The following is a 24215-nucleotide window of genomic DNA, read 5'->3' as shown; positions in this document are numbered from 1 at the left end:
GGCACACCCCAGAGTGTCAAAGTATATGGGAGCTGTACCACTTTTAATTTGGGTATGACGTTTAGACCAAAAAGCATGAATTTCAAGCGTTTCTTCAGCCACTTCTTTCTACAACAGTCAACAACCCTTTTGCAATTATGTAAGCAAATAATGTAATCTGAAAACTGCTGCCCTGATTAAAAAAACAATGCAACTGATGACACTCTAATGACTGCAGCCATGTAGCGCCTCCATCTTTAAAATACATTAGCCAAAGAGGGACACACCTCCGCCTTTTGCGCTTTTAAACTCAGTGGCACCGTGACGAATGCCAGGGGGAGATTATTCGCCAGGGAAGCGAAAAAGAGAATTAAAACGACAACGCAACAGGCAAAGCAACAAGACCAAAGTTAATATTGGAGTGGCTAGAACAGCTGCGTGTGAACGATGGAGATACTAAGAGCTAATTTCGGGTTTGGCCACCGTAGGAGTTAAAACACGCTTGGAATGGGAGGGGCTAGAAAGTAATATTCAGTTGGTTGTCATATACAATTTCACTGCTAGATGGGAGAAATTCTTACACAATGTAGCTTTAAGGAATTTCGTTCACTGATACTGTACCTAAACTTTTTAAAGAGGAATCATAGGGGTATGGTAAAGTAATTATTATTTTACTTTAATCAATAATAATAATAATAATAATAATAATAATAATAATAATAATAATACATTTAAATTATACTTTTGCATGCACAGCAGGGGCAAATGGAGCTAATGTGACCCCTAAATACAATGTCCATCACTGGTTAAAGGTGTGACAGTCGCAAGTTAAATCCTTGCCGAATCACCCAACACTTGAAGTTTCAGGCAAGCTACACAATGTACAAGTTGCAAGCATGACACAGCTAAGTGAAAGGGGTGTTTGTTGGGATAGCACATATACTAGAAAAAGATGCTACTGCACAAACATCTAAAGAAGAAGCCTCTGCTACACTGTTGGTGGATGAGGCCCACTCTCTGCCACTCAGATTTTCCCTCATTTGGACCATGGAATGGAAATTGTGTCTGGATGTGGGTGAGCAATGTGGCAAGCTGTCATTGGGAGATGATGGGAGAGGACAGGTGCTTGTGGGTACGTGGGTTAACTTTACCTTTGTTGACTTGGATGCCCATGGTTCTGCTGACAGTCTGGCTACATTCAAACTGGGACATGACAACAAGCATGCAACACAAGGCCCAGTCAGCCAACAAAGGACATAAAACAGGAAACAAAAAAACAAATCAATAAAATGTGGCAGTAAGGCAAAGAAAAGACATACACTGAGTGTGAGGCTCACGTGAAACAAACTTAAATCACATTTATACATGAGGAAAATGAAAGCAACATCAAACAACGCAAGAGTAGACTGAGTGGATACCAGAACGTGACTGTAGTGTCACAGCTGTCAGTGGGCTTTGGGTCACTGAACCAGAATTGGACTATTTCAAGGTTTTTGTGTGTGTTTATTTCATTATATCATCAAGATAATGATCCAAAATTGCTTATTCAACACTGGCATAATTTATCAGGGGGCACAGAAATAGACTAACTGGGCAAAGCAGTCTTTAGGACCATTTACCACCTAACTGGGAAGGAATCTGTGTCACAAATAATAAGGCCTTTCAAAGGAGCCAAATCTGGAGAATGTAGGGCAAATAAATTCCATTAGTGCAACACATTGCAAACAAACGAGCAATCAGACACAGAGTGTCTGGGCCTGTGCAATGCAGCGCGATGCAATCCAAGGCCCGTGCTCCTATAGTTAAAAAACGTTCCAGCTAGCGATTCAGCCCTTTTCACCTCCCTTTAATTGGCCCAAGGACACTAAATGAGCTAAATTAGTATTGTGCCTCTTGATGCACGAAGCCAGTGTTAGGCTTGTTCTGCCTGGGCAAACTGTCCCCTAATTAAGAGCCACTGATAGAGCCAGTGTGCTGAAGCTACACTCCGCCAGCCCTCAGTTTTCATGGGCAATTTGTGTGGAAGGATGAAAACAGTTGATGAGTTTATACTCGGCAAAGAGAAGCGGGCAAGGAAATAATTAAAAACAAGCTAATGAGAGGAATTAATTATTCAATTAATGCCTCAAACGTGCCACGAGGGCTGAGTTTAGAGGGAGAAATGAGAAAACGATGGGAGACTGCAGGAGAGAAAATGTCAGGCCGTGAGGATGAATAGAGGGGAGAATGAGATATGAAGAGGAAGAAGAGGAGAGGACTTGCTTTATTGCTGAAATGTGAAATTGAAGCCCTTCAGCTTAAAGTGCCCATATTATGAAAACAAATCACTTTTTCTGGGATTTGGGGTTATTTTGTGTCTCTGGTGCTTCCACACGCATACAAACTTGGAGAAAAAAACAAACATCCATGATGTTTTGAGTGAGATACGGGTTTCTGAATGTAACCTGCCTTCAGTCTCCGGGTGAGCTGGTCAAAATCGGCAGGGCCGTCTACGTCATCGGCCGAAACATTTGGTGTGTGCTAACCACTTTAGCTAATACCACATCAGCTAGCTGTTTCTCCAACTTCGGTCAGTACAAGGCAGGATTAGCCAGGAGACTTCTTCTAAATGAGGGCGCACTTCCAACTTTGCGTTGAATACCTGCAGACGAGGGACATGTAAGTAGTTATATGGTGTTGTAGCAGTGTTTTGCCATTGAGAACGAGGTGGCTAACCGCTAGCAGCGCTAGCTTCTAGCTAGTAGTCCTTACCTAGCTACTGCGCATGTGCAACTCCCAACAAAGATGAGATAGAAGTGTGATGCCTCACTCTGTAGCTAAAACAGAGAGCTCGACACACAGGGTGAAAAGAGGAGCTGCAGCAATGTGCAGTACAACAAAAATATGGTGTATTTTGAAAATTAAACTATGTAAACCTATTCTGGTACAACCTCAAAATACAATTATGAACCTGAAAATGAGCATAATATGGGCGCTTTAATGCCAGAAAATTGACTATCAAGACCTACAGGGTCTACAAGTGCAGGCAAATTGCCCTTACTGAATCAACAATAAATAGAGTCTTTTGTCATCATCATCCTCAAAGCATACACACTACCTTGGCTACAATTCCCTTCAATGGTCTAAAAACATGCTGGAATATCAATAACAGCCACTAATGTTAACTGTGGATGCTTAAAGAAAGCACCTCAGGTCTTACCTCTCTTTTATGGGGCAGGTTAATGGAAGAACCCTTTTAGAATATATCATAATGTATTTCCATATGTAGCCTCATAGATAGGATTTCATCATAGAATTCAAACAAACGCCTACAGCCAGCCATTTAGATTGAATTGCAAATACATCTTTCATAATCGTAAAATGTTTCTTGCTGTCCCCGCTCTGATCTAGTATGAGTGAAATCACATCAAAGTAGAGCACTTGTTTCCTTTGTCTTTTTCTCCATCCCACTGCGTTGAGCACAACTCCTCGCTCTCTATCTGGAGAGGGAAGCCAAGCACGCTTCATTTAATCAAGAACACAGCAGACGACGGGATAGAAATATATCCCATTTGAGAGCTAAAAAATGCATCAGCCAGGCCATTACACAGTGCAAACTAGCTCTCTCTCACAAACACACACCGTCCATCCTACACACAGAGAGGCACGACACTTCACTGGGCACCACATGCAAATTTGTGTTATGACCTTCTGAACCCTGCGGAGAGGATAGAAAACGACACTCCATACTGACTGTGGCCAAGAAGCTGTTCTTAATCTAAACATTAACGCGCACAGTATTTCTAATGCACACTGTGTTACATAAACACTACATCCACTCGGTCTCTCAGTAACCCCACTGACTCCATTTGTCTCCATCATGAGAGACACAATGAAAATGGACTCCATCTCTCTGCTAACCATATGGCCCCTGCCTGAGCATCCACTGCACTTAAAACAGAGCAGGATTTGTTTTCATCATTTGCAAAGACCACTTCAACAGAGTATAATACAAGTGTTACATTGAAATATATTCTTGTATGGGGGCAACTGTATCTATACCAAAACACTTGAGTCAAAGTCAGAAGCTGTTGTCGTGATGTCAACAAAGCATAAATAATAGCGAAGAATCTACAATCGACCAATATTAGCCTCTGTAACTAGCCACAATTCTGATTGCATAAGAGTTGCTATGCATCTTACTGCATTAAAATGCACACAGATGTCTGAAACCGGCAGGAGAAATGTATGTGTGTGTCACAGCATGCAAGTGACCTTTGTTAGTGATAGTTTATCAATAGGCTAAGCCATTTTGCAGAGTAGAGTTTAAAGGTCACGCATATGTTTTTTCTTCTTCTTAAAAACTGAATATGTAACAGAGAGAGACATGTACATTTTCAGACTACAGGAATGGCTCCGTTAGCCTCAGCAGCCTAATAGAAAAGACAGACAAGGTGATTTTTAACATTAAGGTTAATGGGGAGTCTTGTAATATAGTGTCTGCCTCCCCCCCTTCTTTCCGGTCACGTCTTTCCCCCTCGTTTCCATCTATTACGCGTAATACTTAAGTCATCTATTAACAACCTCTAGCTATCAGTGTGGTACATATATGGGATAACTGGTTACAGGGCAATATAGAGTCAACAACAGTTGTGAAAAGTGGTTTGGAGTGAAAAGGAAAGACAAGCACAGCAGAAATCAAGAGATTCTATCTGAGATGGCACATGTAATGCCCAAGACCACTTTAAGCCTACTTCACTTGAACAGCAAAATGGATAAGATGTGAAAGTAGAAAAAAATAAGTTTTTGTGTGGGACATTTTCTGATATCCACTCATCTCCTGAACACAGAGATCCTACCTTTCCAAAGAAGTAAAATGGATCAGATCTCTTCTGACCCTATAATCCTTTGGGATATTTCTCTCACCAGCACCCATACAAAGTGCATCATGTTTGGCCCTTTTTTAGTGCCAATGAGCTAGTTTATGGACAGAGTATCATGGTTTATGAGGTGATTATAAAGCGGTTTGGATGGGTCATTATCTTTATGAACTGATTTATCACTTTGTTATGGTGTTTGGGTCATAAGGTTTAATTCAGGCACTGAAATAGGAACAATGCATGTATGGATTGTCACACCACACAGTGGCGCCACATGAATGCCGAAAAGAGCAAAACAATAACAAAATGTGATTTGAAAAATGTATGTCATGGTAGATAAATCCAGTCCCGCATCAGACCGCCTTACAAATCAATCTCTCTGGTTATAGTGATTCCAGATCATATATTCCAGTATGGATTTGTATGGGAGTTGATGGGGGAAGGGGAATTAGCATTCATTAAATGAATGCAGAAGCACAGGGGGTACAAGCTGTGATGCACTGAACTGTTACACCACCACACCACTAGGAGACCATCTAATATTTAGGCTCATTAAATACAGTCACTTCACTACGAGACAGCGCTGGTAGTAGATGAGCAGCTACATGGAGTGAGCTTATAGTTTTGACACTGTCTGTCTGACCAACTACGAATAATTATAGTCTTGAAATAGGCTTTTCAGTGAAACATTTACTTACTATAAGTATAGGGTACATTACTCTAAATTGACTGTTGGCCTAACCCCAACCCCCTTGGTTACTGTTGCTACACCTCAAGCCGTCAAGCTTTCCATTCTCACAAGACACATATGCAGTTTACCACGACAACGGTGGCAGATTTACCATCAAAATGATTATTATTTCTTGAAAAGGTAGTTAGACATAAGCAGGTTTCTCATTTTCAGCTGGCTGAAACTGTCAATTTCTTCGGTCTTTCAGTGTCTGTTCGGGCTTCGTCTTCATCAGCTATAGCTAGTTAATCAAGCTAGTGTTAACGATAGCTCCATGAGTTGGTTGAAAACTTAAAATGTTCTATGTTTTCAGCTGACTTTTTAAGTGAGAAGAAGGGTCTAAAAAACTGATGGCTATATGCATGATATTGTGCTAAAAGACGAAGATGAAGCTCCATCATTAGCCTAAACTCCGCTATTGCTTCCAGAACAAGCTTCCACACAGTGGAACAATACTACATAATTGGTGTGCTATAGTGAACAGGGCTGTTTTTAAATTAAACGTTTAAACATACAAACTAAGGATGTGCTTCTTGGCCTTAAGTAACGCTCAGTTAATGTATGTAGTAAGCTAGTTAGCCGGGCATACTATTTATTGCAGCTTGGAGTAGCAAAACACATTGTATAATCCATTCCTTACATTCCTAGAGGCTAGACAAAAAGACACAACTCCTTCGGCTCTTTCAATGCTGAGTACAGACACATGCACACCACTTCAACTCGTGGACGAATCTAAAGCTTGACAGGTCTGCCGTGCCTAGTTATGGTTGCTAAACTATGATTGGGGGAGAGGTTCAGCGAACAGTAAATTACATGTGAAATTTACTTTTTTACAGCATGGAAACACAGATACAGTACATACAGTGGCAAACTATGACAAACATTCACATGTAGCGCATCAACTCATCGGCCTTAGAGTGAGTTAAGAGGGCTCTACTGCACGAGGTTTATGCAGGGTTTAGTATGTCTTACGTTGACTTTCTTTGTAAACGAGGGACGTTCTGCGCACTAGTGATGGCTCGGTGTTGTGCCTCGGTGGTGGGGGAGGGGGGACCTGTGGTGGGCGAACAACGGCCGCGGTGGTTAGAAGGGGTTAAAAGTTGTTTAGGGTCTGTTTTAAAATACTATTTAGGCACTTTAAAGGAGAGAGGGAGGCCTGCAAAACTCAGGAGGGTTAGGATGAGTTTTTGAGTTATCATTGCCAGAGGTAGATGACTCATCGTTAGACAGGTAAGTGAGGATTTTCCTTCTACTAGTTTTGCCTGGAACTGGCTAACCTCCCTCATCATTTAAAGGTGATACGCTCAATAGAGCCGGTCCTTAAGTGACTAAGTCAATTGGCCATATTAAGTTAAGGGAGAGTATCAACTTCCACAGTACTTTGTGTGTCCATCCTTGAGAAGATATCCTAGTGAATGCAATTATGTTTGCTATTTAATCACAGCACCCATGTAGTATATGGGAAAATCACTGTCAACGTCTGTTATATGTCATAGAAAGGAGGTTATTAAAGTTATTATGAAACAATTATATCATTACTCATGCAGTAACTGTCTCCTAAACACAGTGTATGTGCTTCAAACAGATGAGCACACAAACAAAAAGGAACAAAAGGACACAGACACACACACATACACTCTTGCCTACAACAAGGCACAGAGGATGCATGCAACCACACATGTAGGCACTCTGATATGCAAGTGTATGGACACGCACACCCCCCCACACACACACCCCCTTCTCATCTCCATAATTACTGTATAGTCAGCATGTCCGTGTCTGGGGTTGATTCTCAAAGTGAGATGTTGACAACAGCAGAGCTGAACTCAAGCTGGGTCCTGTCAAATGCCCGACACTGATAGCATTATCTGTGTAATTATTCACAGTTAAGTGAACTGCCTACTTACTTTTAAGATAATGGATTTGGATAAGTAAGCCATATTTATGCAGCCCCTTTCATTTCATAACTTGTAATATGACGTCACTAACCCAGAGGAAATATGCATTCCAATTTGTCTTAATTAGCTTAAATATAGCCTGTATATTATTTGTGGCTGGGCTTCCATTTCTTTTACATTTGGGCATAATCTCAAAGCACACCTGCACACCCTGTGAGGCGCATTAGCATTCTGCAGTGCAACAGTTAGGAACCACACACTTCTAATATATGGCTGATGCCTTTCCAAGCAGCCTGCCATTTTTCTTCTCTTCCATAAAATATTTGCTTGGCATTAATGAATGGGGAGTCAGCCAAAGCTTCTGAAAATCTTGATCAAGACGTTGACTAAATGAATAGCGAAGGAAAAGGCCGCCGGTCTGGCATTGGGAAATGGCAGCGTGTTTGCATGTGTGTGTGTGTGTGTGTGTGTGAGTGTGTACAGTATGTGTGTGGCTACATGGCATGGGGAATATGAGAGATGTCAGGCTGGCCTCTATTCCTCTACTGGCAGTGTAAATTAGATGTGAACCAGAATGGCGCCAATGCCAGGGGAAAGTACACCTATCAAGGTTGGCTAACTCATCATGGCTCCACGCACTAAAGCTCCGCAGATGAGGGGAGTGCGAGCATGTGCGTGTGTGTTGATATCGTAATGAAACTGGCCCGCTGAAGGTCAGTGCAGAGCAAGCAGGGACTCTTTCATCTGCTGCTAATGGCCTATTAATGATTCAAAGATGCTTCTGTGTCTCATGCGCACAGGTGCCCACCCAAGCAGCCCACGGACGCACGCACACACGCGCACGTGCGCACACACACACACACACACACACACACACACACACACACACACAGACAAACACAGTTACCAGTGACACAGGCATAGACAAAGGCACAAATGTGTTTTCAGCAATGCATTATAGTGAGGTGATTTGGTAAGAGTAAGAAATAGTTTCACAGGTCTTAACTTGCAGAACTTGGAGAGGGCCATGATTGATTAGCTAATATGAGCTAATAACTCATGTGATCAACTGTTTTGACAGGTATTTAATAAGGCAAGTTCAGGCCAATTAAAGCCAGTATAAAAAGATATTTACAGTAAGAAAGCTGGAATAACATGTGCCTTGAAAGTTATATTGATGAGGTAGTTATTGTTATATTCTCCACAGATGTGACAATAAGTACAACAGTGAGTGAATCAAATGGCAATAAAAAAATAAATACACTATTACATTCAAGTTCCCTTGTTACATTTCTAATGCAGCAATTTGGCTGGAAGAAAGAATTTCCACTTCAGCTGTACCTCATGTTGTATATCACTGCAAATTGTTATGACTGTAATCGTCTGAAAGCTGCATTTGCAAGAATAAGCAATGTCACTTAAGTGCTAATAATATTTAGCCATGCTTCTGTGAAGCATGCTACTGCAATTTTGATCTGTGCAGAAGTTTGCTTTCCAGTATCAGTTATTTAGTGTTAAAGGGGTGGGGTTTTAGGGTTGTGACAATGTGCGTAAGGGGTGGAGGTGCATGGGTACAGCAGGTTCCCATCCCGCGTTTGGGCAATGGTCTTACCTTGAATGTGGACATGGCTGGGTCCCTGCTATACCTGTCTATGGTGTGGAACTTGGACGAGTGGTTGAGCTCATGGTACAGCTCAGAATGTCTTTTGCGAGTGTGCATCACTTTCTGGAAGGGAAGAAAGGAAGGGACAGCAAAAATGAACCAAATGGAAACAAAAAAAGCAAAAAGGGGGGGGGGGGAATATAGGGGCAGGCAGGGGAACGTGAATGGGTAAAAGGCTTAAGGACTGCAGTGATGCCAGCCGTGAAAAGGGGTTAGAGAGGGGACGCCGACAGATCGATTGATTGCTGGCTCATGCTCATACATCATCCGCTTCCTCAGTCTTTAAGAATTCGGCAACTAGGAGTGCTGTGGAGGATTCAATTAAGTGAAAATTTGGTGAAAATGACAGAAATGCCATTGTTCCAGACTGATCCCTGCTAACTGGAGCTCCCGTTAACTCAGGAATTTGTCTAACTCATTAAATGTCTAAGAGAAGGGCTGGAATTTAACTCTCACACTAGTAAGAGGCTATTTGACAAAAACAGCTTTCGCTGTGTTCTGAATATGTCCGTCTAGAGGACAGCTAAACCCAGATCTTTAATTCTCTGACAGCAAACTGCATTTGTCAGTGCCACTGCTGTTGTGTCACTGTGCTAATGGACAGTGCTGGAGCTGCTCGGCAGTAGCTAATCGTCAAAGCAGCTTGCAGGGTTGAAAGTGACACAGGGGCAAGATGCCAGCACTCACAACCGCACACTTACCGGCCAGGACTGGCGCTTAGCATTGGCTCCAATTACTTCAGAGTGGGCACTCTCATCTCTGCTCAGCTAAGAAGGTGCTACTAGTTCCTTCCTTTTTTGCTGCTACATCTTTAGTTTTCTTTGTCTGAGTCATATGGTTTTTGGTCATCATTAATCATATCATCAATAGTCCAATGAAACCTCCTGTAAGTGATCTTCATAAACTTCAAAATAAAGCACTCTTTTACAGGGGAACTCCAACGGTTTTATAGATAAAGTTCAGTTTACTTACTACAAGAAGTACTACCCAGTTTTACTGTATAATGTCTTCAATTATGTAGTGATTTAAAATGCATAACAGAAAGCCTGTGTGCATCAGGTGCGGTGTTTGAAATAAGTGGGCATTTGTGGGTACTAATGAAAGACACTATTGAGTTGCATTATGGGAAATGTGGGATTTCTGGACCCTGACCCATATTAAGAAATAAAAGTCCAGATATCTCAGCTAGAGATTGACAATGTCTCTTGCAAGTTCCCCAACTTTAAGTGCAATACCAAATCAATGGAGTACTCCTTTAAGTTTTAAGAAATGCATTATTTCCCCTAAAAGACTATATTCTTAATTAAGTTTAAAACTGTTAAAATAATGATTAAAGTTGTAGTTTATATATGTATATAGTAATGTTTGACGGTCTAAAAAGATGGGTAAACTTAATTGAAGAAAAAAAAAAAAACATGGATGAAAATGGGTTTAGCTTCCATTGAATCATGGAAGTGTACACATGCTATATTAGTGGTACTTCTATGTCAACCTCTTTCTCAAAAGTCAAAAGTCAATTGATGAGAAAAGAGTTCATTTCCATGAGAGCCAATCTCCTTGTGCTAAATTCATGCAGCGGCCACAAATGACTCTCTAGTAAATTTGCCAGCTAAGTAAAACAATCAGCCATAGTCACTGTTAGTAGCTCATCCCCACACACACCCTCTATATGAAAGATATATCTCCATGGTGAAAGGTGAATGTCCAGTCTTTGCAACAGTCTAAATAAAACTGAATTCTCGCAAAAAAATGCAGCAATGCAAAGGGAGCTATTTTATTGTTGCTAGAGGCTGGAGATTCACAGGACACCCAGGTCATTCTAACACAAACATACTCACACAGTGTCAAACCATGTTGTTCTAACAGCCAATCAACTATGGCCACATGTGTGTTGACCCATAACTGAATTACTTGTATTCATTCAGACACAAGAAGCACTCTACTTTGCTGTTTCTTCAACCAGGACCCCCACAATGACATGACAGTGTTGTTTGATTTAATTGTACATGTCAGTGGAATGTTTTTCTTTTAATTGACACATCATTCATTAAGACAGATAAAAAAAGGCCATTGTTGGAGAAACAGCATACTACGTGAGGTAGGTCTGAAACAGTTCATAGTTCTAAATGCAAGGGAGACACAGGTGCGAAGGGAGGGATTTAGCAGTGCTTTTTGCTCCTCTATGCGTTACTCAAGTCCTGGCAGAAGCACAAGAAAGCAGAGACAGGCTGATGACAGGGGGTGAGGTCCGAGATCTTACCTCAAAGTCCAGCTCAGAGTACCGTACTCTTTTCCTCTGGAAGAGGAGGGGGGGGGGCAGGGGGAGAGAAGAAAGCATCAATGACCAACCCCTCCACCACTATTGAACTCTAGACCTCTCAATCTCAATCAGTCTGTGGATCTCTCAGTGCCATTGTTCAGTAACAAGAAGCTAATATGCTAACACGATACAGATATTCTTACAAATGTCAAGGCAAAAAGCAAATCATTCATTCTATTTCAACGTAATGAGATTAGTGAAGTTACAACCCCCAGAATAAATCATCCCCTTTGCTATTTTTGGTGAATTTGTAGGAGACATTCCGATTAAAAGAGCTGCAACAAACATATGAGGAATGGTTTTCATCCTCTAATCTTGTTTGGACCCCACCACTCCCCTCTTAAGTGCCTCTGCAGCTATAGCCGCGTGGCACACAAGCCTCCAATTTAACAGCTGCAGACATTTCCAACTCATCTGGCCCTGACATTGCATTGCATTACATCTCTGACTTCCTATTTGGCTCTTGCTGTCTGCCAGATTTGCATTTTGGCAGTGAGAGGAGCTGCTCTCCACAGTTAGTTAACATCTGTATTTGTTCTTTAAAAGGGCAGAGTTGCTGATCGGATGCTATGGCAGCCAAGGTTTTGAAAGGTAAAGAGATGCAAACAGATAGAGAGGTGAGTTTCTCTCTGAGATGTCCTATTCATTTTGTGAATTCCACTGCTCATAAAACACAATTCAATTACCTACAGAGGAATCCTTACCTTAAACAGAGAAATTCCGTGATTCAGTGTGCTTTGTAATATGGAAGGCATGCAACATGCATATACATACACAGTATATTGCATGTTTTGGTGGGGACACACATAAAGCAGTCATCATAAGTAATTTACTCACTCATTCAAAATTCATAAGGAAACCTGCTGTGATTTGCTGTTATGATGGCATAATGGTCCTATAGGCAACCACAGTCACACACTAGTTTTTCATTATTTCAGTAAATCATACAATAACTTGACCTCTACAGCCAACATTTTAGCATATGGAAAAACTCATTCATATTCCAACACTCCCTGCGGTGGCTTCTACGATGATAGAATAATATGGCCTGTGAACCCTTCTCCCGCCTTGACGAGATCATTTAGAGTTTAAATTTCCAAGCCTCGAAATTTCCAAAAATCGACAGTGAAATGAACACTGTAAGTACATTTGCGTGATCCCTCAATTATGCGTCACCATGTTTGAATTGGAGGGTAAAACACTGCTGTGATTTAATCTTGAGAGGCATGCTCTGATATCCATCTCCAAATCAAGCATATTCAAACAGGGTGAAATTATAGCAGTAAATTACATCCCGCAGGTTTCTCTGCCGATTAATTTTTTTATTTTTTTATTCATGAGTGCACTCGTAGCTCCTCTGATTTTTTATGAGTTTTAATGACTCGTCCTTAACGTCCTCAGCCCTAAATGAAGCATCTGCACTTTTCGGTGAAAGTGTCGCTTCCATCTCCTTAATCAACCTTGTGAGTCAGCAAGATGCCAGTGGGGGAAGATCCAAAGTGTGATTGTGTGTGTTTATGAGTCTGTGTTATCCTGTGCTCGTTTATGTGTGTAAAATTAAGGTGGGCTGAAAGACATTCACCAGGGGTATTTCCTCTGATCCTGTCTGTCTCAGTCCATCTGCTGTGCCACCTTGTATGGTTAGGAGGGGGTATCACGCATGCGCGCATGTGCACGCACGCCCACACGCCCACACACACCCACACGCCGACACACACATACACACACACACACACACACACACACACACAGTAAACTAAGATGAAGCTGTCTGTCATGTCATTAAGAGAATAACTCATTTCAACGCTCATTGTCTCAGTCAGCGGCAGTGAATACTACTCAGCTGAGAATAATAGCAGTTGTCATAGCAGACTTGTTCTGAAGCACACAACTGTGTTATTATTGCAGTGTGTTGGACATACTGTTACTGTATATCAAAGACTATGTATTAGAATTGCTTGAACTGACGAAGGCCACACTGTAATGTTTGTAATTATATGGATTTACTGTAGCTTTACAAACTGACTTCTCTTCTTCCCATATTCTTATGTAGCCATAAATATTCATTACAAAAATTAATTTAGTGTAGTATAGAATCTTACAATTGATTTTTCTTAAGGTAAAATGGAATGTTGATTGGTTAAAATAGTTTTTTCCCAATGCAATAACTTTCTTGACCTAATGTGACACTACATTAAATGCAAATGGTTTTATTTGCATTTTTCTTGTTTAAATTATAATCCTTTAAAATCCTTGCATATACAGAATGTCACATTAACATTTTCTGCCGATAACTTTCCTCCCCCTTGCTGTCTTTCTCTCCTTCTTTCACTTATAGCCATACAACCACCACATCCATAACTGTGAACATCAACTGCGTGCTCAAGTGAAAGGTGGACATAGTAAAGAAGCTGCACCACCACCACTGGCAACTACTCCTTCCTTCATCTCTCAACCTCTTACCCACCTCTAGGGATCCTGCTGAGAGGCTGCTGTTGGCATTGGTGCTGCCCAGGTTGCGTGGCAGGGTCCTGGTTCTCTCCACTGTGGTTCCCCCTGTCAGAATCTGTCTGACCGACGGCCTCTGGCCTGGCTTCAGCTGGAGCGAATGCCCGTGGGAGTGCATGTGTCCTCCGTGGGAGTGTACAAGACCACCCTGAGCCATCATGTGGCCGTGCCCGTGGGGCATGGTTTTGATTGTCCCATAGGAGCGGTTGAGGTTCATGGCGATGTTCATGTCGCCTACACTCGACGGCACAAAATCCGCCGGGTACGCCTCACTCTCAGCTGGGTGGAGGGTCAGAGGTGAGGGAGGCGGGGGGAAGGGAGGATCCTCCACTGCGATGTTAAGAGGCTGGTCCTCGCCCCCCATTCCCAGGCCTCCTCCTTGGGAGGAGGGCGCTGGAGGCTTCAGACTGACCGTCCTACGAGGTAAGACCATGTAGTCTCCCTCCCCGCCTCCTCCACTTCCTCCTCCCACTCCGCCACTCCCCACGCTTCCGGCACTTCCGTCCTGGGAGGTGTTGGATGAAGGGGGCGGTCGAGCCCAGCCCAGGCCACTCTCGGTGCACAGGTAGATTGGAGCGCCGCTGCGTTGCTGCCCCTGCTGTCTCTGCTGATCTACGTTCACCTCCTTTTTTAGAGGCGTCTCGCTTAGCTCATTGAGGCCGCCGAGATTTGGAACCTTGTGGAAAAAAAAAAATATACTTTTTAGTTTTAGTTTTACAAGTATTTCCTGAAAGCAAGATCATCTCATTTGAGTCAAAATGACTCAAATCAGAACGTCCTGTGGCTAGATTTCTTAACAGAAAAGACAGACACTTATCATCCAATCTGTCAATGTCAAAAGTCAATGTAATCTTCAATCCCGTACCTGTACGATGAGGTTGGGAGGGGGGATGTTCCCGGGGAGGGAGGTAAAGTTGACCCCCACTCCCCCCTCCTGATGGGCTGCCAGTTTGGGATCATCCTCATCATCCAGGGAGATGCGGGAAAGGGTCCCAGTGATGGTGGCTGGGTTACAGGTGTTCACCTCCTTGAATATGACTAGAGGGAGATACAAGGAGACAAGGAAAGCCGTGGAGGCAACAAGAAAGTGGGGGATAGGGATAAAATAGAAGGGTTAGGATAGTTGATGAAAGAAAGAAAAGAAGAAGAGGTGAAGGGTTTACGGGTAAGGTAAAAGAAGGGGCAAAGGGTGAGGAAAAGGAACATTTAGAGAGAGAAAGAGGAAAAGATGTTGAATGGAAAGGAATTGATATAGTTTATGCCAAACAGAAGACAGTTGACATAGATAGACAGATAGGCGAAACAGAAACATAACTTAGGTTGTGATACTGAAGGTTGTCTGCAGCTTTAATGTATAGCTGTGACACAGATTGCATCTCCAAAAAAAAGTTTCAGTTCTCATTTTGGGCTTATATGGTTCACAGTAGCTGAGACGAGTTTTGTCTCTGACACTGTGACCTTAAGTCTTGCTGCATCTCGAGGTCTGCCGGTGAGCCAGGATTTTTATTAGCTTGGAAGAAGAGCTTGAGTGCAAAATGCTGTGTGCTTGAAATGAAATGGAGCCAAATTCCCTCGCTACAGAGTCCTGGCCCATAACTTGCTCACCAGCTTATTATTCCCTGTGTGTGAGTCTGTGTGAGTTTATGTTCTTTCAATACTGAATGATGAATGTGTATCAACTTGTATTTTGGTATGAGGGCATGATTTTTATTTAATAACACCGTAAATAAAAACAGAACATAAAACTACTTCCAGTGGTTTTGGGTTAGCTTTCATGCATGTTGTTGAGGAAAAACTACAAAAAGATACAAAACATTTCTAAAGTAGCTACTCTAAAATAAACTGACATGCTGATGAGAGACGATGTTCAGAGCTTACACCAATCTATCATCGCAATCAAACAAAACCCAAACCGTTTGGAAGTTCATGCCAGATGTCATGCTCATTCTGTCACCATCAGAGGAAAGAATATTTACTCTGTGGCCTGAAAATCCAATTCTGGACCAAAGCATGTAGCGCAGTCCATTTTCATGTTAACAGCATTGATGTGACAAAATGTCACTCTACACATTTCCTTAAAAGTTGAAGCTGGATCATGCTGAGTCTGAGCATACCAGCAAGGACTGGATAGGTTTTGGGAAATCTGATCCCCTCACATTTGCATCCAACAGTGGAGACCCAGAGAATGACCTATAGATGAATCCGGCAGTTGTTTCATTACTGTGGTGGCATAGTTCAACTGAACGCATTTACACTGACAGTGAAAGCATAGATGTTTGGGTTAATCACCGTTGGCAGTCGCCACCTCTGACAAAGTTATATATTAATTATTACACAGCCTTTGGGGCAAATAAAGTAACATTAACGTACTGCTTCTGTCTGTCCTCCACAGTGTGGCTATCAAACTGCTGTGTGGAATAATGGTAGCTTGGTGGTATGGTTGAAGATAATCAGAAGAAATGCAGCATTTAAAAAGGATTTGAAACACAAGTGGAATTTCCAGCTAGCAAGAGACATAAGGTGGCTTGGTCTTTTGCGATCACTAATCGGTCCTTTGCGATTGATACATAATGATTTATTGGAGATTTATACAAGTGAAATTGATTTCTGTGAGCAGATTCATATGGCTTTTAATTTCCACTGTGGAAGCAGCTGAGAACAGCACAGCCCAGAAAAGACAACTTTTGTTAAAACTCAACCAAATTTCATTGGAAAGTTTAGGTTTTGTAGAGTTTGTAGAAAAGGTTCTCCAGGATTAATTTGACAGATTTTTTGGCAAAAGTGCTTGAGAAGGGAAATCCTTTGTTAGATGCAAGTTTACATGTGAGGTGCCACTGCAGTAATGGCAGCTTCCTTAGTTCTACAGTACAACCCGGATTCGTCTATAGGAATTAAGTTAAGGGACGGACCAGGCAGTGTTAAGAAGGTCAATTGGGTGCAAAACTTACATGGGTGTCCTCTCTCTGCAAGGGTGGAGGGGGGAAAGTTACTGTGTTAATATTTCCAAGCACAACACATTGTGGTACATTTGTAACACATCCCCAACCCACACACACACACGACCATTGTCAGCTGCGAGTGAAACCAGTCGGAACACATTGAGGAGTGTTATTATCATGCGCAATTAAACACAGTCTCATCCAAACATATGCTTGCTGAACACTTATTGGGCAGAATCAGTGTGATTGATAAGGCATAATAATTTGTGCACAACTGTGTCGAGATCTAGCACATCATCTCTTGTCATTTTATCAACATGCACAGCAGCCTGCTTAAGTTACAGATCTCCATTGTCTTTCTGCAATGCTAATCCTGTGTTGGACAAAAGGAAGAGAGACAAAGGGAGAAAGGGAAAATGAAATCAGGTGGAAGGGAGAGCTCACCTGTCTGACATGCCAAGTCCACATCCTTCTCAAAATCCGTCTGAGAGAGGGTGGCAGGGTAGGAAGAGAGGAAAGACAATGAGTGTCATTACATTCACTACATTATAGAGGCCTGATGAGTGATTGGATCTTGAATGGGTATGCTCTATCCAATGACTCTGATGCTGAAATTTGACATTAAAGAAAATAATAGGATCTGTTGCCACGGTGACACCTCCCAACCCAGTCAATTAGTAATGTCCTTTGTGAACGAGACCAAAAGAAGAAAAGATTTCTTCATATAGTGAATTTGTCCAAAGCCTTTTCAAACCAAAAAGAACAGACAATTTTGTATGATGGCACACACTGCTACTTTGTTCACGATGTGTATCAGTTCACAGCAGCAGATCCAAACATAGTCTTTGAAAGAGACGAGCAGAGCGCTGTGGATTTTTTCCAGGTATGTAATGCTACTGTATGCCTCATCAGTCACCTCGCTATCGTCTAAATGCAAACAGGGACAGAAATTTACACCGCAGCAAAACTATTATCTGCTGTACCAGACAAAGCAAAACTTCCCGCCGAGCTTTTCTTAGACTGTAAAAAAATATATACAACGTAAGAATACAAAATGTTTCTACAATTTATTCACACCAACAACCAAAACACATTCACAGCAACGCTATCTGCACTCAGTAGTAGTTTTATGTAGATAAGGGAACAGAATATGATGTTTATTAGCCTTGATCTAGAATTCACTTGAGGAAAGCAGGGTGACATTACTCCTTGGGGTAAAGAAACACTCCCAAACCCAGAGGACAGTGGGTTGAATGAAGAAGTGTTGTTTCCAAAATGGCCACCACTCAAGTTTCCGAAACTTCAGTGAAAGTGAAGCTCATTGCTATGCAGTTGTAGTCCTCCCTTCTCTCACCACAGAGCCTTCTCCTGTCCTCAGCGGGATTCACTTACAAAAGCCTTTGTTTGGATAATAAACTACAGATTTTAGACAGTTTGGGCACGCCACACAGGCAAAGAGAAGGGGGAGAAATGAAAAACTGAAAGAGAGAAGGAGAGAATGTGTAAAGGTCTCAGAGGAGTGGAAAAGCTCTTAGTACGCAAATCACCCGCAGCCCCATTAATGGGTCTCTACTAAATGGACGGATGAGGATATGAAAGAAACCTCTCTCTCTCTCTCCCAGATAGTCCCTATCTGCCATCCAAATTGAGAAAAATAAATCATCTTTATTTTAACTATAACACACTCTCTCTGCAACAGCCTCACAGGTTAAGTACAGTGAGTCATCGACATCAACTGTTGCAAACAATGGTAAAAACACCATAAGGGAACACAGCCCTATTGTCAAGTCCTACTGACTGAATTTACATCCTATAATATACAGCATACTTGGTGAGGTTACTACTGAAATGAATGTAAAGAAAACCATCATTTCTTAAAACAATAAATAATTCCCAAAGACTACAGACATTGTCGGCTTACCCTGCTACAGTAATCATGCTTCTATTTATACATCACAGGTATTCCTACTAAGATTTAAAGGTGCAATATGTAATCAAAAAAATAAGTGTATTATTTCTTGCCCAGAGTCAGATGAGAAGATTCATACCTCTCTCATGTTTGTAACCTAAATATGAAGATTCCGCTAGCAATGAATTAGCTTAGCTTAGCAAGAAGACTGGAAACAGGGGGAAACAGCTAGCATGGTTCTGTCCAAAGGTAAAATAATATGCCTACCAGCACCTCTAATCTCACTAATTAGCATGTTATATCTTGTTAACTGTGAACATAGGGTGATCCCTGCACGGAGAAAAGACCTTCTGAAATTAAATTAAGTCCCTGCCCCAAGCCAAGAAATAGTACGGCACATAACCCCCGGTAAAACCACAATGTGAGGTTTTTAAACATTTGTACAGATTAAACAAACAAGATATAATGTTAAATAGTAAGCTTATGAGATGTTTCCAGTCTTTGTGCTAATCTCACCAGCTGTATTTTCATATTTAGCGTACAGACATGAGAATGATATCTTTATTAATGTCTAACCCTTGGCAAGAAAGCAAATAAGCGTATCTTCCAAAATGTTGAAATTTTAATTTCTAATATTTGTTGCAAAATATCATTTTACAGATTCCACCTTTTATCAATCTATGGGCTTTACTATTCATAATGACGGTGGTTTTTCTACAGGTGACATACTGGTTGGCTGCCGATGTGGTTGTGGACGTGATTATGAGCGTGGTTGTGAGTATTGTTCAGGATGGGGCTATGCTCATGAGCGTGGCTGTGCTCTAGCCCGGGGTTGCTGCGGGGCAGACTGTGGTAACAGCCTTGCTGGCATGCCTGGTGGCCTGTCGGTGGGAACTGCTGTGGGTGGCAACCTGACAGGCACAGGGATGTGCTGTAATGCAGAGAGCCACACTGCTGCCCACAGTAGCTCACGTTTGGACACTTCTGATGGTGTAAAAAAAAAAAGTGGAAAACATAAAGTTGCAATGTTAGAGGAGAAGATATAACCAGTTTTGTAGAGGAGAGCGCTGAGCTTTAATCAGAGATTAACTAACAAAATGATTTGTCTAAAGACAACTTTGATTCAACTTTAGCAAGATAGCTACACTTCTACATATTTATGGTATCAGGGGTTTAACATTCTAATGAGATTTCCTGTAGATACAGCACACACACCTGAGAGTGATTATGTTGGTGATACAGCCTAACTGGCGGCAGCTTCACCAAATTATCCTTCACAATTAATATTCTCAAGAGTATTGTGTCGTTCATACGACATACGCCCTCCGTGCATATGTGCCGTCTGACAAGATTTCTTCAAAGTCATACATATTGAGACAGGTTCACTAGCTCTCTTCCATGACAGAGCAATAGTAGGCATAGCAACGAGCTGTGTGTATGATAACAACACCTTCAACCAAAATTTTAATGAGCACAGTTAGACTGTAAATGTTCTTCACGATTATGAAAACAGAGACAGAGAAAGTGTCATAATGGGCTCCCCGAGCAGAATGATGGCTCTGAAGTTTAATCTTGATAACCTCAGACGGGCGTTCAGAAAGCCATAATCGTTACCGCAAACAGGTTTGAGGGAAAAATAAAGGGAAGTCGCTTATGCTCTCATCGTAGCAGTGTGACCGTACTGACATTGGCAAGGCAGTACAAGTCTATATGATTTATCACACTATTAGCCACATTTGGAAAACACAATAACCTTATGGGAGCTCTGTGATCTTCAAATAAAGAGAAGGAAGTTTAGGGTAAAAGTAAATAAAAGTGCTGAAGTGTATGTTTTGGTAATTCATGAAATGCTGTGGGCAATATACACATTTTTATCTTGTCGTGAGTACAAAAAACTGAGAATGTCAAAAGAAAATGCATGGATAGTTATTCCAGCAGGATATTGTTACAGAAATGTTTTTTTTGTTGTCAACTTTTCATGTCCAGTTATGGCACTATAGGAAGTTAGTTTCAGGATGGGAGTGAAATTACATTTCTTTGGGGAATGACATTTTTGGAAAATAAAATGTGGATGATGCATAATGCAGGAATAATAATTAATTCCTGTTAAGGGGGGAAAATGGTGAAGAAAAAAGAGCCAGGTATGAGTTTTAGCACTTCAATAATGGCAATCATGCTTCTTGTTATAGGAGCCGAAGGTTCCAGAAAGCTCAAGCCGGGGTAATGTAAGTCCGAGGCTAATGGACTGCAATTTGGGATGAAATGGAATGCTATTCACCATGATCTGCACCTGTCCGTTCTTGCAGGAGTCTGGTGAGTTTTCGCTGTCATCTTTACATCCCCCCATCCTACAGCGCACTGCATCCTGCACCTGAAGGGGGGGGGAAAGGGACGGAGGAGAGGAAAGATGAATACAGAGAGGAAAAGTAGAAGGGGGACAAAATGATGGAGAGGAAGGGCGGATGCAAAGGAAAGAAGTTAGTGGAGGAACGTTTACTCAAGTTAGTTTGGCAAATGTTGGAGCAGGGGAAACTCGCTCCCTTAGAAATGTTATATTCTTGGTCTTTATCGTTGCAATGACAGATGTTCAGTGAATACTAAATTATGTGAAAATGGCAAAGTAAACGGAAGAGCTTTATTCATCGCAAAGTAGATCAGTTTGTAGCTTATGCAGAAGTCAGTGGATTGGTATAGAAAACACACATCAGTTCTTTAAAGTGGCCTATTTGAGCCTTGTGAGATCAGTGGCGCTCGGTCCAAATTAAAACCAACAGCACAAAATAGTAATGTTCTAACCCATGGGCCCTTCTGCTGTCATTTTGTTTTTCTTTATCCTCCCACATAAAGGTGCCTAACCAAACACACACCAGCCCACCGTCAAAGAATGAGTTCTTGTAACACACCTCAAATAAAAGCAATTCTTTTGCGTTATGTCACAGTGGAATCCGTGGGTGTGTGTGTTTGTGTGTGCCGTTACAAATGGAGTGGATTGGAGTAGAATCCATGTCTGATTAATACTGCGTGGTCTAGGGTATTGCCTCCATTGTTTCCTTCCATCCGTCTCTTTTCTTTATGTCCATACTCATCCTTGGCGGCATTTGTTCCTCGCTCTCTAGTGTGAGTGTGTGTTGCCAATGCAGCTCATTCTGACTTCAAAGTGAAGAGCCCCTCTATGTGTCCATACCTCTCTCTCCACATTCCTCTCTATTTCCTCCTCCCTTACCTCCATCCCCTGCTTCGCTCTTGAATCATGTTTTTCCTTCCACAGATCTATGCGTGTAATTTGTGTTCCATCCTCCTTCCTCTCTACTCATGTTGCATATGTTCATTTTCCTGCCTTCATTCCGACTGATCTCAGCATGCTGACTGAGCTACTGCCGTCTTTTCATTCTCTGCTGCACCCTCACATGCAGCAGGTGCCATCCAGGAGTGCTGCACGGCACCATGGTCACCGACGCCATGCTCACCGGCAGGTTTTGTGTCTGTACTTGTCTGCACTTCAAATAACATCACACTTTGAACTGCCTTCTCTCTTGTTTTGCACCGTAATTCTTCCTCACTCTCTTTCTTGTTCCTTGTCTTCCCCCCCTCCTTCCCTCCCTTTGGTATGGCACTCGCCTCTGCCTGTTGTTCAGCAGCTACGAAGGATTTATGCAAGGGATTTTCATACATTTACAATAAATAATTCCTGGATTTACTGTACCCTGATCCCTGCCGCTTTTGTGATATTGATTTAATGCAGCTAAGCATTCCAGGCATTTAAGAATTCACTTACACTATGCAGCGCATTCAATATCATAATGATCTCTTGGATATAGGCAAGGCTTTGTGGGGTGTACACGCATCAGCAACACATTTACAGTTATGGAAAACTGATGACATTGTAAATCCATTAATTGAAGTGAGTGCATTTGTGAGTTAGCCAATGGAAAAATGAGTGTGTGCGCATTTGTGTGTGTGTAAATGTCTGTCTCAAGGGCATTATTAGTTAGGGACTTATCGTCTTATTCCATACAGCATCTTAGTAAGCTCCTTAGAGCAGCCTTGGATCAGACGGACAATACTGCACTATCATACTGCATTATGGAGAAGAAGCGCCGCAACATTGGACATAAATACCGTGCAAATCCCTCTCATGTTTCCTTGTGTTCTGCCGTGACTTTGGACTGACCCGGAAACTAACATGCAAACACAAATCGCACCTGTCATAGGGAGTGAATGTCGGCGAGGTCACTGTGTGGTGCCTAATTAAAAATGCATGCAACATTATTGCGAACCACACAGCTGCTTAGCAGGAAGAACAAACCGGACTCACCTCTCGGCGCATTGCACAGTGGACGGTGATGATGACAAAACCTTGGACAGAGTCAAACACTGCAAAGAGGACCTGGAGTGGCAAGAAACATTGGCTTGTGAATTATTGCACATTGTTATATTATTGCAGTGGTTCCCAAACCTTATTAAACCATGGCACACCTTCATAGTCAATTTTGTTTCCTCCATACGCACTCCATCCACCACACATACCACAAGTAACACATGATATATATATATATGAAGTAATATCAATATTTGGCACCATTGCTGCTTTTGACAGTTTTTCCCTACAGAAGAGGCATTCTAATGCAGGACAGCTAACCTCTACTCACCACAAAAAGCTGTAAGCCTGTGGCTGCTTACATTATACAGATTGATTTTTAGTTCTTTTGGCCGGAAGGTTCAGTTGCATCAGGGCTGAGATGTATCCGCATTTTACATTTTTACAGAGCAGTTTACAGTGACAAATACTTTCCATCACTGCTCTGACAGTCAATATTTCTGACTTCTGTGCACATGGTAAACTCACAAGCCAGAACGTGTGTTGTGTTGCCATGACAAACAAAAACCTTGAGAATTACCATTCTTAGCTGTATTATAACTGCAAAAGTTAAGCATTTAGAATCGTGATGAGCTGATATTTTTTTTTGCCTTATCTCTGCTTTGGTACAGTTGAAAATGGAATATAAAAATGTAGTTAATGTAAATGTTGCCTTGTTTTATGATGTGGGTTAGGTGAAAATGCTCAGAAAAAAAAGATAAAATGAGTCAGCCAAGTCATGTTTATTCATAATAAATCTTCGCAGCTGTTCTTACTTTCATTCATAGACTGTGTCTCGGCTCATGGTCCTGACACTGTGGAGACTGTAGGTTCTTCTTAGTTTTTTAAATTTGATCCTATTTTCTTCTGTGGCTTATCCTCTATTTAAACAGGGTATCATTCAGGTTTAATCTTTTTGTCTTCATGGCCAAATGTGAAAAAAAAAGAAGTAAACAATCGAGGCTCCAAAAGAGTTGCACCTGCCTGATGCCATTTTAAAGCTGCTTTTTCCATGATGCGTGTATGTACAGCATATGTGTAAGTTACAGTGTG

The 24215-nt window shown here is 41.7% G+C and overlaps 1 protein-coding gene across 1 annotated transcript in view; it reads right to left on the bottom strand.

The window, feature by feature from the left end:
- LOC144529315 (adhesion G protein-coupled receptor B2-like) overlaps window positions 1–24215 on the bottom strand; it is a 47254-nt gene that overhangs the window by 6696 nt on the left and 16343 nt on the right. The window contains exons 9-16 of the mRNA XM_078268328.1: window positions 23121–23192; window positions 21084–21176; window positions 17341–17380; window positions 16906–16920; window positions 14823–14995; window positions 13917–14633; window positions 11390–11425; window positions 9079–9192 (exon numbers count right to left, since the gene is read on the bottom strand). Coding sequence (XP_078124454.1) covers window positions 9079–9192; window positions 11390–11425; window positions 13917–14633; window positions 14823–14995; window positions 16906–16920; window positions 17341–17380; window positions 21084–21176; window positions 23121–23192 — 1260 coding nt within the window. The remainder of the gene's footprint in view (window positions 1–9078; window positions 9193–11389; window positions 11426–13916; window positions 14634–14822; window positions 14996–16905; window positions 16921–17340; window positions 17381–21083; window positions 21177–23120; window positions 23193–24215) is intronic.

Source organism: Sander vitreus, chromosome 14 (assembly GCF_031162955.1).
Source record: "Sander vitreus isolate 19-12246 chromosome 14, sanVit1, whole genome shotgun sequence".
NCBI classification, from domain to species: domain Eukaryota; kingdom Metazoa; phylum Chordata; class Actinopteri; order Perciformes; family Percidae; genus Sander; species Sander vitreus.
This window is presented reverse-complemented; position numbering and strand designations above follow the sequence as displayed.